Consider the following 17,088-nt stretch of genomic DNA (forward strand, 5'->3'; position numbering starts at 1 on the left):
TATGGACTGGGAATAAGCACCAGTAGTGAAAGATGCCCAAAGATATGTACTTTGGTGTTATAACAGCAATGGCTATGGGGTAACCTAAATAGCCAAAGTTTGGAATATTAAGTAGTAGGAAATTGAAGTTTTCTTGTGCCTCAGTGTGAGGCCAGGATCACCAAAATCATTTTTAGTTTGAAAAAAGCTGCTGCACCATGAGAGTTCAATTTATTTTGAAAAGGAAAGATATTTTCAGCTGCTATGTAAATTTATTTTCTGCAGCCAAAATCAAAACCAGTGCATTCATGAATATTTAGGAATTGGAGATGTAATATCTCACCATGAAGTAATCAAATGTAATTTCCATGCTAATGGTGGATTTACATTTGTATCACATATAGAGAATGCTGAGATCTCATGAAGTGTACGACTGATATATATATTCATTCATACATTCAGTTGCTTATTCATTTATTCATTCATGCATTCATTCATTCATTCTTCTATTCATCCATTCTTCTACCCGTTCTTTTAAAAAGCAATGCAAAAATTACAGCTTTGATGAAATGTTAGGTTAGTAAAACAACCAGCAGTGAAAGTAAGTCATGTGGAAAAAGGGTACAAACTTTATTTTCCTTTTTTTTTTTGGCCAAAACAAAACAGGATTTCAACCTTTTGTACAAACTGATTATTCATATCTTGGACTGCTTGACAAAATCCTTTTCATTAAACCTTTCCAGAGTATAATACACTGTAAATAGGGTGTATTTATCTTGAGCTTCTAATTTAAACCATTGAAGTGCTTCATGTAATCGCCTCTGAAGCAGACAAACAAACAAAAAGATAAGATAAACAAAACTGTTGTATGACAAGACAAAGCAGAGGAAAGTGCTTGGATCAACAGGGTAGGCTTAGTCCTTTGAGAAATTAAATCAATTTCAGTTTGTGGATTTTATCTTCTTGTGAGTGTCAGTCATAATATTTGCTGCACCCAGTAAATATTGATGGATGCATTGCAGTAATGAAGTTGAGAAAATACAGGTGCACCAAGTATTTCTCTTTGAAAGGACATAACACACCAGAATCGGGTCAGAGTATCACATTACAAAACATTCCCATCCTACCCATATACTATGGTTTTCTAACATTTTCTTAAAACAAGTATCTGCTAAAAGGGACACACATTTCTGATTAGTTGAAGCCTTTAAAACCCCAAAGAACTTGGTGTGATTAATTTATCTCTAACATCAAATAATCATGACTAGGTAAACAACAAGTTAAGTCACATTTCAGGGGAAAAAAAAGCACTGTCTGGTATAATTCATTAAGAGTTTAGCTCTCAAAACTAATCTGCATCATCATGACTGTGAGACTGGATTTGATTGACAGTGATTTGGCAACACAAGCAAACAACTGTCATCACATTGTGAGTCAGATGTTACTAAATCCAATTTAGGACCTCGCCTCTCATAGTAGAAGCAGGATTAAAAAAAAAAAATCAGGTATTTTAAGACTTACAGTATAATGCCTTCAAGACGTAAATGCGGAATGTGGTATCCATATTTTTTTGTTAGTTTGTTTGTTTGTTTTTTTAACATCATCGATTTCTTTTTAATGGTGTAGTATTGTAAGGTACAAAATTCGGTACATTTGACACACACACACACACACACACACACACACGAAGGAAAGGAGGAAATTTCCAAATTTGTAAACTCCTAATCTAAGAAACCGTAATTTCTTAATCTAGCTGTAGTTTGAACATCAATGAACATCAAACGTTCTTTTTACTGCAGAGGGCAACATTAGCAAAAAGTCACATATTTCACATAATTTAGATATTTCAGCTATTTAAGTGTAACACAATAGAACAATGCCATAACGTTATTATTAGAGGACACTTCTACCACATGACTATTGCAGTACGCTGTACATAATTATATTCTATAAAACTCAATTTAGCATATGTTACAATTGTGGAAGGAAAATCCAGCCTCATTAAAAGCTTTAATGTGCTGCACACTTAAATGAACATTGGTGAAACATGCCATCAGCTATATGTTCCCATTCTTTTCAGAGTGGATTACTAACCAGAAAGAACCCATCAATCAAATACAACACAAGGGACATTATTCACACTTGATGAACCTTTTTATACCTCTAATGTGTGAAGTTAGACACTTCAAACATCCCCTTCTGCCCATGTCCCTCAGGAATGGACTGGCGCTATGGAGAACACTCAGTCGCTACTTTGCATTTTTCTTTCTTCATCAATTTTTTTCTGAAGCCGGAACTCACTGTTAACCAATTACTTACCCAGGTTCAAAGCCTTTAATAAGGTGCTGTCTTTGCCTATGGTCAGCACAGAAAATATGGTGAATATAATACATAACAGTGGTCGATCAAGGCGCTACCCAGGTGTACAACCCATTTTACATTTGAAAGAATTCCCATGATATAAATCTTAATAATGCAAATGATTAATGTATGGATTGCAACCATTGCAACCAGTTTGTGCAATTTGAGGAACCAAATGATTTGTCTCCAGTATTGCAAGAAACACCCAAGACTGCCCACAACCACAAGTGACTAAATGACTATGTCACATGAAATCTCCCTCTCCACATTATTCTTGACAGTCCCTGCTGCCAACATTTTTTAGAGAGACAAAAATGCCATAAATGTTTAAAAAGAAGACTGTATCGAAATGTGTTCATTTGGACATGGTAAGGTCAGGATTTAGCAGAAGCTTAACATATCAAGTGAATCAAAAATATGTGATAGTGTGAGATTGTGGTTGATTGCTACATTCCTCTGAATGCACAACATAAGTGTTTCTGATCTGGCGCCCCTATCAGTAGGATGTTGCCAGAATAAAACCCTTTATGATCTCATAAAGCTATGGTTAAGGTTAAGTTAGGTTCAGTAAAAGAAAACAAATTTATTTGGATTAAAATAGTTATTGGGGAAGGTTATGATGTATTGTGGTTTGGGTTAAAAAATACTACTGTGTGAGGTTATGTGACCTTATTGCCATGGTTACAATAATAACTTGGTTACGGTTAGGAAAATGAACTGAACTAAAACTGAACTATTTGCTGAAACAACCATTGCTCTTATTTTTCTTGGGAACACATTCTCTGAAATTGTTTGGCAGTATTTATAATCAAAAACAGTGGGGAACAATTGACCATGCCTAGATGGAGCTTGTTTGAGTTTGTTAAGTCCAAGTGTCTGCTGTTAAAACAAGGCAAAAACAGCAAGAAAGTGAGAAACTCAAAACAGTATGCTGCATGCTATTACCAAGAAATCTGCCCTGTTCAAAACCTCTCACAGGGAAAGTTAGCATGACCACAGGTCCTCTATATATGCTTTAATAAAAGATCTTTTAGCTTCCATTTACTGTGAGATAGACTGAGAACATGATGTACAAGTGCAGCAGCAATGTCCAAATTACAGTAGCAGCATTTAATCACACGTAGATACCATTAAGGTAGTTAGACACACTCCGTGTCAAACATATTCATAGACATTGCAGTAGCTTGCTACCAACTAGCAACTGTAGAAAGAGCTCTTGAGAAGCAATTAAATCACTTAATTGTCTGGACAGCTTGACACTTCTCATGTCTTAATAACACATAAGGCACACATTGTTGAAATACAAGAGCTCCCAGAAAGCATGTGTGCTTCAAAATATCTATTTTATTGAACTACAAACAGACGTCTTGGGCTGATATCCCACCATTCCCGCCAAAATGAATAACTGAGGATGCCCACTGAGATTTTTTACACTTTAAATTCTCAATTATGAAACTAATTTTCAAGTCTTGTCACAAGATTATAATAAATATTATAACATGTTCATGCATTTAGAGATCTGAATAATGTTCAGGGACTGCATTCTTATTTTGAATGACTTCACCCTGAAAGGCAGCTATTATACATTTAAAACTTCTAACCATTTGAAGGATAACTTTGTCATTGCCTACAGTATGATGCAGCTACAACACAGTATTCATACAAATAAGTGTCACTTTGTGTGATCCAGATTTGATATTAATATGATTACCAATGTGTAGTACTTTTACTAATACATTATTTACCAAATAAATAACTTAGCAATACATATATGTATCAACCTTGCTGTATTGAAAGTTCAGTTCTATATTAAAAATAAGTTATTTATACCTCTATTACCTGTATGTTAGTCACTCAATTTACTTTCAAACATAGAAAAAGGTTTAAATATATCAACAATAAAAGGTAAGAATAAAAATAGTTATGATATAAAATGTAAATACAGTTGTAATACATCAGTGATTAATGATGTGTCAGAGATGTATTAAATAGCTGGGGAAATGACAGCAATTCTAGTGTTTGTCACTGAATTTCTGAATAGCAAACAAATGTTTTATGGATTTATTCACTACAAAAATCATCTGAAATGCATTCTCATCAAACAGCAGGCAGATATTGGAATGATGGAACAAGAAGCTTTAAAATCTCAAAACTTAGAAGAATATTATTGTTTTTCACTGATGTGTTATGATGGGCAAAATATATTTTAAAAAAACATACTTAAATCAGTGTCCAGAAAAGGTAAAAGCTTAAGGTAATAAATAAATTCTGCTGTATTTTTTGCCCATTTTAAAAAGAGAAACCCCTGATGCATGGTCACCCATTTGTCTTGGTCATAACCGGCCCATCAACAACCCTAGCATGTCAGTTTGAAATATGAATTCTCCTCCCTGTCCCTGAATGCTGTGTATACTATATCGACATTTGTGGAGCTTGTGGCCATCTGGCTACAGGCATTTGATGTAGATTTTCTCAAAGACTTCTTTGGGGATTGTTCATATGGTCTGGGGCCAGAACTGAGAATTGAATGATGGATACTTCACTACCACAAGTGACTCTCTGTGGCCTCATATAACTTTACAGCCTCATTTTACCCCCTTGGTCTGTAAATTAGGTGTCATAAAATAGAAAGGAAAAAAAAAAAACATCACAACGAAACCTCACAGTCACACTGATCAAGAAATTTGTCTGACGCCCAAGGCACTGGGGACCTTAAAGGTGCATCCATGTCAATGCCTTGTGAATTACCAGGCTGCCAAAAGAGGGTGATGGGTGAGGCTGGAGAAGGCTAGAGGTAAAGGGGCCAAATTGTAACAGATTGCCAACCCTAAACCCCTGCCCTTAAGCAAAAGATGGACTTTAGGGATGAGGGTGCCAGTCACGGCATAATTGATGCTGTGGTGGGTACAGGGTAAGTCCCATCTGCCACTGTCTGCTATTTGGGAGACAAAAAAAAAAAAAGCTTTCCCTTTTGTCCTGTCTCAACCAAGCCTTCAAACTCTGCTGGCAAAATCCTCTCTTCTGTCCCCCTTGTCCTCATTATAAGCACAAAGCTGTAAGTCCAAGCCTGGTTTACCTCCAGAGAGCAGAAGCCTGGGGAGAGACTGGGAAAGCCATATACAGCCATGACATATTGTATTTCCTATCATATGGGAACAGAGAACAAAATAATATACAATTGTGCCTAAGCTCCCAGATCATTCTCTTTAGACGGTGAATGATTTTATTGTGTGTATTTTTCCTCCTACTTTACAATGAAAGCCTTATGAACCTGTAGGATGTTTTATGTGGACAGCTCTGAATAGCACTGTACATTACAGAGAGTGTATGTAGGTGGTACATATATAGGTGGACAACGATATTTTGTCCACTTGAGAGTGGGCCACTCACTAGACAGCTGCCATTGCTCAGTAATGCATCAATGAAACCATATGTTTCCACAGACAAGAACGCACAAATGCGTTTATCCCTCTCTTAAACACGCAGACACATCCAAGCACACAGGCATGTAGTTTATGTGCTTGCTGAATTTTCAACAACATCGGTATGATTAATGGGCTTCGGAACTGGGGAACTTGTTCAATGTGACACAAGCTTTTGTCTCTGTGTGTCATCCCCTTCCTCTTGCTGACAGCCACCAGAGTCTCCCTCTCTTCGCAACCAGCCACCGCTGGCTGGTTGGCTGGGGCGGGAGGATGCGATATGAGCTGACAGCACAGTAATAACCCATGCAAATTAACAGGGTGGGGTGTAAATGCAAATGCTAAAAGCACAATGGAAAAGTGATTAAAAAGCATTTCAGTGTCTTTTATCTCATGGTGCTGCTCGTGCTGGGGAATAAAGGCTTTCAAAGAGAACAGACTTAGGTATTGGGGACTCATGCCAGCGCTCATTTCAACATGTCTTTTTTTCCCTCTCGAGAGGACTTAACTTTGATTGTTTTTCGGGCTGCCTTCTATCTCCACACTGCCACAATCATAGCCCATCCAACTATGTGACTTCTCAAAATACAGGATATAAGCACTTTGGCAGTGTTTTATGTTTCACTCAGCTGAACTCAGTCCGGATTGCATGTATGTTTCTCCACATCACAAGAAATAACTCATGTTTCATGTTCATGTGTATTTAAGTACATGTCTTTATGTTAAAAGGAATTTACAGATACTTTACCTCTCTGCTAGGAACAGTCTTTGCCGCAGCAGTGGGGCATTTGCTGTGTGCGTTGCCAAGACCTGGCAGTGTAAAATTTCCTTTTAATTTTTTTTTGAATGTTAGAGTCATATCCTCAAGCTCACATGTAAAGTTGAGATCATAGGACTGGCTCAGGAATGAACCAATTAACTTCCATTTCAGACTCCACTGGGATGGATATTAGGTGAAAGAGTCAATTAAATTGACATTTTGAATTTCCAGTTGCTTAATTTGCAGTAATGTGGCATGGATATTTCTGTTTCCACTTTTCATGTTCAACCTCTACTTTTACCTTTGTGTTTGGGACCAATTATAGGGTACAGTGTATAAAACACAAAAGATAGAAGGACAACAGAACCTCAAAGGTTAGTTCCAGACAGATAGAGTCAAACAAGATGAATTAGCTGGTCGGTGTAGTGAGAATGAACTGGAATAAACAGGTTCAAACACCTTTGTCACTTAGCATTAGCATCTGCACTGTGCAAGTGTCTCTGAGCAAGTAATTGTATCTTTGGCAGCTCCAGGGATGCGTCTGTGGAGCAGGCCCTGACCTTTGACCTTTGTGGAGGGGAATTCAAAAAGAAAAGTCTCTTTAAAGGGTCAATAAAGACATCCTACTACTACTGTAGAGGCAAAAGACAGAGTCTTGCAAAATATACAGTATAACCTTAAAACATGGTAAATGGCAGCCTCTCCTCTTTCTCCATCTATATTCTTTCTCTGGCTTTTGTTACAGATTTGCGTATCAGAGACACAGTATGATATTGTCACTCTGGCACTAAGAGGAGGGAAATATTTTTTAGATGTTCTTTGGGGTCCACTTGTGTCTCTTTCTGTCTGCACTATTATTTCCAATTTCAACTCTAAAGAACCTCTTACATTCAGCCATGAAATTGTTTTGCATATTGATGATACTTTGTCACCTCTAGGCCCCCTTTCAGTGCAGTTTGAAATATACAACCATGCATCCAGAATACATGGGGATAAGACAGGTTATGGCTTTTGCTGTATTCGCTGTACCTGCTTCAGAGAAGTCAAATCAAATCATGCCTTTTTAATTGTAAAAATAAATCCAAATAAATTACCATCCTTACAAATGTGGATGGAAATTAGTGTTTGAAGGCTGTATTAAAAGGAAATCTCTGCAGTGGAGCATTCAGAACCAATGTTCTTTTGTGACTAAATGGCATGCATCCACATAGGATAGTTGGTGACTCAAGCACAAGTCGTGCATAAAAGCTAATATGCAGTAAACAAAGAAAAAAACAGGCAATTGTGAGCTGTCTGAAATTGAAAACCTTGGCTAAATGATTGCACTAATGTTCCTTTTGTGATTGCAATGTAAATTGACTTCTAGTTTAATTTTGGGAGAAAGATTAGCTGCTGCTTTGGTGTGCCAGCTTTCACCTGTAGACATCTCACGTCTTTTGAAAGTAAACAATGTGATTTATAAGATTGCTGCAGTACTTTGAAACTTAAAAAAATATCTAGGTGTCCTAACCACTTTCCGTGCTCTTTAATCCTGTTTAGATCTACACAGTGACTGGAGCCTATCCCAGCATGCATTGGGTGAGATGCAGGGTACACCTTGCACAGGTCACTAGTCTATCACTATCATTTAGCTTGGTGAAACCATTCAAAATTCATACTGATTACTCTGAGACCCTTGAGCTCCCAATAGAAAAGCACAGGTTCATCAAATACTTATCACTGAATTACTGTCAGTGAAAGTAAGCCAAGGATGACCTTGGTGCCTTTCCTTTGCGATCACGCACCCCACTACCCCCACACACACATACCATCTTCCTCCACTATAAATAAAACCTCAGAGACCTAATGTTGGGAGTGTTTCTTGTGAGTCCAGCTGTCTCCAGAGCTCTAAATCCCTTAATTATGAGGCCAGGGAAAGCAGTCTCTTGGGAGCATTAAACGTGCTCCTGTTCTGCACATTCACCAATCCCATTTGCAGGTTTTTTTTTTTCTTTTTTCCTTTTTTCTTTCTTTTTTTTTTTGGAAAGATAGCAGAGTAATGGTGCTTGAGGACATAGAACAAGAGGGAGGTGGTGAGATGGAGGGAGAGATCATTATTGATGCAACTGGCACAGCAGTACTACTAGGGACAAAAGGAAGTAAATGCTGCTTTTAATGCAGCGGTGTGCAAGTGTGCTCTGAACATTGGAAGACGAAGGAAGGGCTCATGGGACCACAGGCCTCACATTTTTACACATTTGCTGTGTCTTGCTTTATGGTTTCAGGAACTGTATTCATAATAGAGCCCAGCTAGTAGTATATTTACAGTATATGTAGCTAGTAGTACTAAGCAAAGGTATTTCAGGATTTTATCTGGAGACCTAATTATGTTATTGTCAGGTGAAGACCTTAATGGCCAAGTTTCAGGATGTTTTAGCTTGATAAGGCTTTACTATAATATATCATGAAAGAGTGGGAGAAATTACTCACATTTTAAAGGATAATGTAAATCTTAAAGAAAAGTGAAAACATGAAAACCACCAAAATTGGACCAAATGTGTTACCCCAACCCAAACTCAAACCAGAAATATGCACTGCCAAAAGATTTCAATCAATTCGGCGGAAAAAAATAAAACTTGTGTGGCAATCAGAATGCCAGGCACACAGAGTAGAAATACTTTTGCCTGTACACTATGTAGCTGTGCAGTTTTCATTATGTAAAGGAAAGGGGGAGATAGTGCAGAGAGGATTTGGAATTTTTTTATCTTTTTAAATCTTTTGAGTCTTTAAAGAAACCTCCAGAAGAATGTCAAAGATATTGACATTTCTTGTGTTTTTTCTAAAAGTTTCTTTGTGTTTGATATTTTTTCCCCAAGACTTCTACATATTGTTTAGCAAACTTGACTGTGGTGGGTTTTTTTGTATTTCGGTTCATAAGTTTTTCTCTCCCTGTTTTGTATGAGCACTATATATCAGCATCAACATAGTAGACAATAACCTTGTCAAGAGAGACATTTAATTATTTATCTGTTGTGTTAAAATGATTGGTATGCAGGCCTCAGTAAAGGGTTGAACTAAGAGGCAGCCACTCCCATTAAAAAAAACCTAACAGACAACTTAAAACAAAGAACTGCAGCACAAAAAAACAAGGGAAAAAAATTAGCTCAACCTTTAACAACTGGGTAAAGAGAGAGCTGCAATTAAATAAGGTATGAAAGGCTTAGACTCCATCATCACAGACAACTACCTTAATCCTTTACAGAATTGTTGTGTTTGCAAATAGTGTGCTGTGCACAGTACTTTTGGTTTTAATCATGTCAAATATTTCGCCAAGGCTTAGTGTTGTCTTTGGCTTTGACTACCATTAGGTGGCCCCCCACCTACAGGGCAGAAAACAATAGAGCATCATAATCAATGTGCAGCTCTCCTGAGCTAACTTGATCACAGTGAAGAATTATTTATCTCAGCAGTTACAAGGTTGTGTTAGGGATTTTATTCTAACTAAATAAAGCATCTCGATATGACTGCCTTGCAGAAGTACTTGTCAGGGGATTACAAATACTTATCAGTCAAGGGGAAACTTGCAATTTGACAGTTATTATTTTAAATCTAATAAGATTGGATTCATGAGATTAGCTTTCTCTAAATTAAATGTGTGAGGTTTGGTGTGTTAAACTCTGCAGATTGCTGCAAAAGTCCTGATCTCTTTGTGTATACTGCTAATATTGTGAAAATGAATCATAATTTTTAACTGCATAGTATAGCAGCACATGAAGCAATTTGCAGGCAAAAAATTGACAATGGTGTTAGGACTATATTTACTGGACTCTAGCAAGCTTTTACAAAGTAGAGTGTAATGCTGTTTTATAGAAAAGAGCAATCAATATCATAAATCTATGAAGCTAGATTGTCTTTTTTCATCATTCTCTGATTACATGTTCTGCATATTGGAGCAGCATCGCCATAGCAGAGGCACTTCACCAGTTGACACTGCTTCTGTGTCGAGTACTTGAGCATGATTGGTCAGGAACAGACACCTCTGACAGCTTATCATATGCCAGGTTGAGACAGGCTTGTCAGTAAGCTAATGGAGTGTTCTAAGGTTAATTTACAACCATATGAATCCCATCAATAAGCAATTAAGAGGTGTGGAAACACAGTGGCACCCAAGCCAGCAGCTAAATCCCCACCAACCCCCACCTGCTTTTAATCAATTAATTGCTGTGGCATGTCTGTTTAAAACCGCTTGATAGATTTACACATAAAAGTGACACATGAAAATGGCACTGCTCCTTGCATGACCTTTCTTGTTACCTTATCTGCCTTAAAGCGTAGCTTGTGGATTCAGAAATTGTAACTTCTAAAGAAATTCTTCTCTCACCTCATACAGTCCTTGACAGATTTCACAAATGCTTCTCATTCTGATTAGAGCTCGGGCCGATTGAAGTATTCTTAAAACATTCCGCTGCTGAATCTGGAGGGAAATAATGTGCCAGACGACTATTCAATGTCTACGCATGGCGGTGCATGAAAAGACAAATAAAGGGAAGACATGTAGATATACAGAATACATGAAATACTCTGCATCTTGAAGCCTCTTCAGCTAATGTTGTGAAAAGTGCCTTTGATACTCAGTAGTCCTCATCAAAATTTAACTGGTCCTTGTGCAGCTGGTCATCATCTGCTGCAGTGTAGTCAGTTAAAATTTGCTTGTTGATATTTCCCCGAATCAGCCAACAATATGGTCCATAAAGTATTCACATTTATATTGAAACTGCTATACAAGGACTAGAGTGCTGCATGTTGAACAGCTGATTTTCTGGTGGATGTGGGAGATTTCCATTCATTACCTCCTTCTCTTCCCGGGGCTCCTCTATAATGCTGTGAATTCTCGCTCACATGTTTTCCCTTCACACTACCATGGCATACTTGCTAAGATCCCTAGAGAGATTCAGACAGAGGGTTAGTGATATGATATGTATGAGATTTTCTACCTTATCAGCCTCATCCGACTCACATGAGCCCAGGGGGGTTTTGAACATATTGTCCCAACCATTCAGTTACCATTTTAAGAGGAGATTCTCTCAGCAGGCCCTTGCTTTCTTTTGAAAACAGATAGATACAAAAAAAAAATAAAAGGTCTGTAAATTTGTTTTAGTCGGTTTATTTTAAACATCTGGGCACAGTGGTATTGTTCTTTCGCTGCTCTCACTTTCTTGCCTTTACTGTGCTGTCAGTATTGCCAGTGATGTATCCACCTACATGTGTAACCCAAATATGATCCTTTCCTCACAAAATAACTCTTAGATTGCACTGAGCGAGTGAAAGCGGATTTTTTTCTAACAGTTTAAGAATATCTCGGGTTGCATTTTGTGTCTATCAAACGTGTTGGGATATTGTTTCACAAAGCTTTCTCCTTGTCTTCCACAGCACCTCCAAACAACATATCAGTGGTGGCAGAGAACACTCCAGCCCCATTCAGCCGATACCAAGCCCAGAATTTCACTCTTGTCTGCACGGCAAAGGGAGGGAAACCAGCCCCATCGGTGAGTTGCTGTTGAAGATACACCATGCTGCTTGTCCACTGGGGACCTGCCTTTAAAGTACACAGATCCCTGTTGTTTACAGAGGAAAAGAAACTGCGTTGCATGTTCCCGACAGTTTCTTTTTTTAGATATCAGCACACAGACCACTAGGAGTTATAAATGTTTTTTAACATTCCTGTAAAAAAGGCTCTTCAAATAGGATTTCAAAAGTTATATGACAACAGCACAATCCTTGATCTCAGTGCTTCCCGCAGACAACCACTTAGCATTACTTGCCGGTGGATCCAGAGAATTTACATCAAGCTCCACACAGACTGCGCGAGGCATGAATACATAGACAGTGTATTCCTGCAGTCATTTAACGTTGCTGCCACAGAGTACCGCTGTTACCTTCATTACAGATTGACCTGTGATTGATTACTAGCACTAATTCAGTCATGCAGTGCAGTCATTAAAAAAGTAGATCAGTTTTAGGAAACAGACACATTAATGTTATTAATGGTCACACTCAGGGCAATTAATCTAATTGCTATGACAAGATAGTAATGATTGCTCAGAGAATGATCACTGTATATCCTCATACATGCATGCAGAAACACAACTATGTGTACATGCATGCAATCAAGCACATATAAGCACACACACTCTTACGGAGCGCACAAAAACATATTTTTTCCTTCAACTTTTTGAAGTGACAGACAAGGTCTTCCAAATATCTGAAGCATAGGCTCATGTGTTTGGTGGCATATGAGCTTACTGATGCTGTCTGAGAGCGGTCGCTCGCTGTTTGTTCCCAGTAGGTCATTAATCATCGTCCATGGGTGTATGGTAATGTACTCCAGACCCTGAGCACACCTATCTCCTGCAATTATGAGCCCAGTGAGAGGTGAATACAAGGTGAATATGATTTCCGTCTCTCAGGTACTTCCTGGTTGATGGTGTGATGAGTGAGGTTCTCCCCTGTTGTGATTTCACAGGGAGTCTTAAGCCATTAAAACTCAACACCGCTGGATCCTTTTTCTAATACTTAATAGAGGAAAAGAGATCTGAAAGGTTTCAGCTGGTCAGTAAGTCCAGACTGTCTCTGTGTCATTGACCAAGTCACACTGCGGATAATTAGTATTGTCAGTGAGTCAGCAAGCATATCATTCAAGTCGCTGACTTGAGATTAATAACAAAAATGACTATTTCATGACATTCACCATTGTACTTGAAGATAGCAGAAAAATGCTTTGATATAAGATACATTGAAAGGTTTACATATTGGCTTTGAATGCGCAAACAGTTTAAGGTCATTTCAATCCAGTAGAGTATCACTCAAAGCTGGTATTTTAAGTATTGATGCAGTCTATAAGAGCAATCTGTTTCATACACTATACCATTTTATCATTCATAGAATAAATCAAAGCTGCATTAAAAAACCTCTAACATTTATTATTCAAAAAGTCAAGGTAAAGTGCAAATGACAGATAAAAGTTTAGACTTCAGACGTACGTAAAGAATTGGTTTGATCAGGTATTGTTAAAGGAAGATTACTTGCAGCATAAGACATAGGAAAGTACGGCAGATTTAGTGGTATGCTGAAGATTGTTTGGTGAAAAAAATGGGACAATGAAAAAATAGAAATCTAAGAATGTCTGTGTAATGATGCAGGATGTGGCAAAGCTATTCAGTGGAAGAGACATAACAAGACTTACAAATTTAAACATATACATAAGTTTCTCAGCATAAGAGAAGTGACAATTTCTTAAGATACAGCAGAATAACAAAGAGTGTAAAAAAAAAAAAGAATGTTGAGTTACTGTATTGGCCCTTTATTCAAGGCTGTTAAGCACGAATGATTGTTGACATGCCGCAGAATCAGTAGTTGCAGTAATAGACAAAAAGCGTGGAATTAATTAAAAATAATGATCTATGTGCATTGTCCCTGTATTGGACATATAAGAAACTGAACCTTTATCGTCGTCAATTTTTCAGTTCATCATTGTGATCTAGCAGCCTCCATCATACTAAAAATAACATTTCCTCCATCTTCGGATTGACTCATTTTGTTTCCAAAGTGGCTTCTTGAACCAAGTTCATTCCACCGGAGAAACAGAAACACTATCAGCAGACTTTAAAGGTCCTGCACACCCACACAGGTTTTCTTAGTTATTCTGTTTGAAGCTCGGTGGATCTACAGTATGCTGGAAGTTTGCAAAACTCACCAAACTCCATATATTGTTCTTTAAAAAATCATGAAGCTATATGTTTTTCCACACTAGCAGATGAAACAAAACTAACAGTAGATGTTACTCAAGTGTGATTTGTACACACCAACAAAGCCCTGAGAAGATGTTTAATCAGCCAATATAAGCAAAAACACCTGTGAGCGAGTACCATGAGTGTGAAGGGCTTTTAATGTTGCTTATTCTTTCATATCATGGAAACATATTAACTAAAACGATGGCTGTGAGTCATTGTGTGAATCTGAAAACTAACAGAAGCAATTAACCTGTACGTCTTACAACTTGTGCCTGGGTGGAAATTAATTATATCCTGAAAGCAAACATGCACAGTGTTGGCAATGGAATGATCCAAGACATGAAGTCAAGTCAGCACGATCTAAAGAAGTAAGAAAGATACTGGAAAATTACATTGGCTCTATGGGGGTGTATCATGGTCTGCCGAAGTTTCTTTGTACTGTTGGACTAAATCAAAACCCAGTAAACAAACTCTGACAGGTTTCATGGATAGATTTTAGAACCACAGCCTCACTAGATGCCCCAGTCCTGCGCTCTTTTCTTTGATCTCAATTGAGATGTTATGCTTTGGTCCTTAGTCAGTAGAAGGAAATATTAATTTCTAATTGACATGAAAAAAAGTTTACTCATTTGAGAAGTAGAGATTACTTTCATATTTAACTTGGTGTTATCACAGATTGGTCGTCTAAATTGTTACTGTTATCACAGGATAGTGTTGTAGTGAATTTTATTTAATAGTTAAATGTTTCAAATCTCAGCATACCAAATAGCAGTTGGTAGTATCAAAACTAAAATAATATTTCAGTGTTAATAAAGAGTTGCAAAAAGCACCATTGCAACATAAAAAGGAACACACTGTTGTGGCATTATTCTCGCCTAGTACGTCTCCGCCTACATCTACACAGCAGTACAGTTACATGGTCTCCATTCAATTTTAAGAAGCACAAATATCACATCTAAACTGTGACCATTTGTTCTATTTATGTTGTTGTCCATGGTCATGCTACATAACAAAGCCTCATTATTAGGTTTGTAAGTATTTGCTTGAATGTTGCTGCTTTGGCCCAGTTATGTGACTGCAACTTCAAACGGTTCCCTTTGCTTTTTGATGAAACTCATTTAGTCTTTGTCGGTGCTGCTGCCTGGGGGCTTGTTGTGGAATGAGCTGTTGTCAGCTCTATTTTCAATGTCAAAACTTTGCAAGCCTGGTCTCAATAGTGGCTCATACACTTACAAAGAAATTGGCCACATTTATTTAGCCATCATTTAACAGCTGCTAAATATGACCATTGTGTGGTGTTTCTCAGACTGAATTACATTTGTTTCCAACCATTGTAAAGTATAATTAACTTTTGCTGTTTTTTAGACTGAAATTAGTTAATTTTATTTATGCGGTAAATATTGTCATATAACTGTCCTGCATCAAGCATATACATATATTTAGGACAAAATAGCGTGTGTTTCACATCTCAATTCAATTAAATTCAAAATGCTACTATTCACCCCTCAGGGAGCAATTTGAGGCAAGCAAGTTAGTAAACAAGTACACATATACACATATAAATATATAGTTCATTTATACACATAAAAAACAATATAAAAAATACAAATATAACAATGTTAGAGAGAGTTTAAATACACAAGGAATGGTAATGTCTGGTCTGTAGCTGGCCAACAATATCCACACACACACAAAGGCATATTATGTCAGAAGCGTCAAAAGTGTCAAAACTGCAAATGTATTTGTCAGTCTATACTCAAGGTAAACTGACCATTTATTGTACTGTATCTGTATTCTTCATTAAAATGAGGATTACAAGGAACACTGGATACACACTGAAACACATTTCTTCTGTGTTTTAAGGTTTAGGCCATTTTAAATTTATTTTACCCACATTTTATGTTCCCAGGCATTGAAAAAATTGTTCTATCCTCTTGTGGCAAGCACTGCTTAGAATATGGCTGCTGTTAATAGAAAGTGAAGAGAAAATGGGCAGGAAAGACAAGAGCAGCTGATTAAGCTGCAGATCAGCCAGAATCCCTTCAAGTAATTAAAACAAAACAAACGTGAAGCTACAGAGTGTTTGCGCTGCAAACGTTATTTTTATAATCTGATCTCCACATTATTGATTACTTCTTTTTATTTGTAACTGTTGTGTTTTCATTTTCAAAAATAGATACAGATAGATTAACAGATTTCTTTTATAACAAAGGCTAAAAATAATGAGCCAACATCATCGTGTGTGTGTGTGTGTGTGTGTGTGTGTGATAGAGAGAGAACAACTGCTTTACTTCATCATCTCTATCTGAACTTTATGGACAGAACTCTACACTTACATGTAAGCAGGAACAACCGAACATGCTGTACAGTCATATTGTGGCACTGTTGTGATGATACCAAAGGCACAAGTGCCATAGGTCTACCTAACCTTGACTTTATCTCTCTGTATAAACAAAAACGATCAAATGCTTTTATACAACATTTAATGCAACATGTTCTTTTATCCTAAACAGAAACATGAGCTTTGTGTTTGTTGTGATAAATTTGCTTTGGTCTTCCTCAAAGAAAAAAATATTCACTGTTGCTATGCAACATCCTTTTGCGTCCTTCTAGCATCCATTGTAATGTCTGACACCTCATTTTAGCTTAGTGTAGACACTTGAAAGTGTTGAAGTTCATCCAACATTGCTGCTGTTGCATTTTGAGTTACACTGATATTAAAAGCAGTTTTATGATGTTTACTGTATAATGTTCCTTCCTTTGGCTCATTATGATCTTTTTATTGGTTCCTCAAATG

The 17,088-nt window shown here is 37.3% G+C and overlaps 1 protein-coding gene across 2 annotated transcripts in view; it reads left to right on the top strand.

Moving 5' to 3' along the window:
- igsf21a (immunoglobin superfamily, member 21a) overlaps positions 1 to 17,088 on the top strand; it is a 188,165-nt gene that overhangs the window by 140,980 nt on the left and 30,097 nt on the right. For both annotated transcript variants that reach the window (XM_067586498.1, XM_067586499.1), the window contains exon 5: positions 11,932 to 12,047. In XM_067586498.1, the coding sequence (XP_067442599.1) occupies positions 11,932 to 12,047 (116 nt within the window). The remainder of the gene's footprint in view (positions 1 to 11,931; positions 12,048 to 17,088) is intronic.

The sequence above is a fragment of the Thunnus thynnus genome, chromosome 4 (genome assembly GCF_963924715.1).
Source record: "Thunnus thynnus chromosome 4, fThuThy2.1, whole genome shotgun sequence".
In the NCBI taxonomy this organism is placed as follows: domain Eukaryota; kingdom Metazoa; phylum Chordata; class Actinopteri; order Scombriformes; family Scombridae; genus Thunnus; species Thunnus thynnus.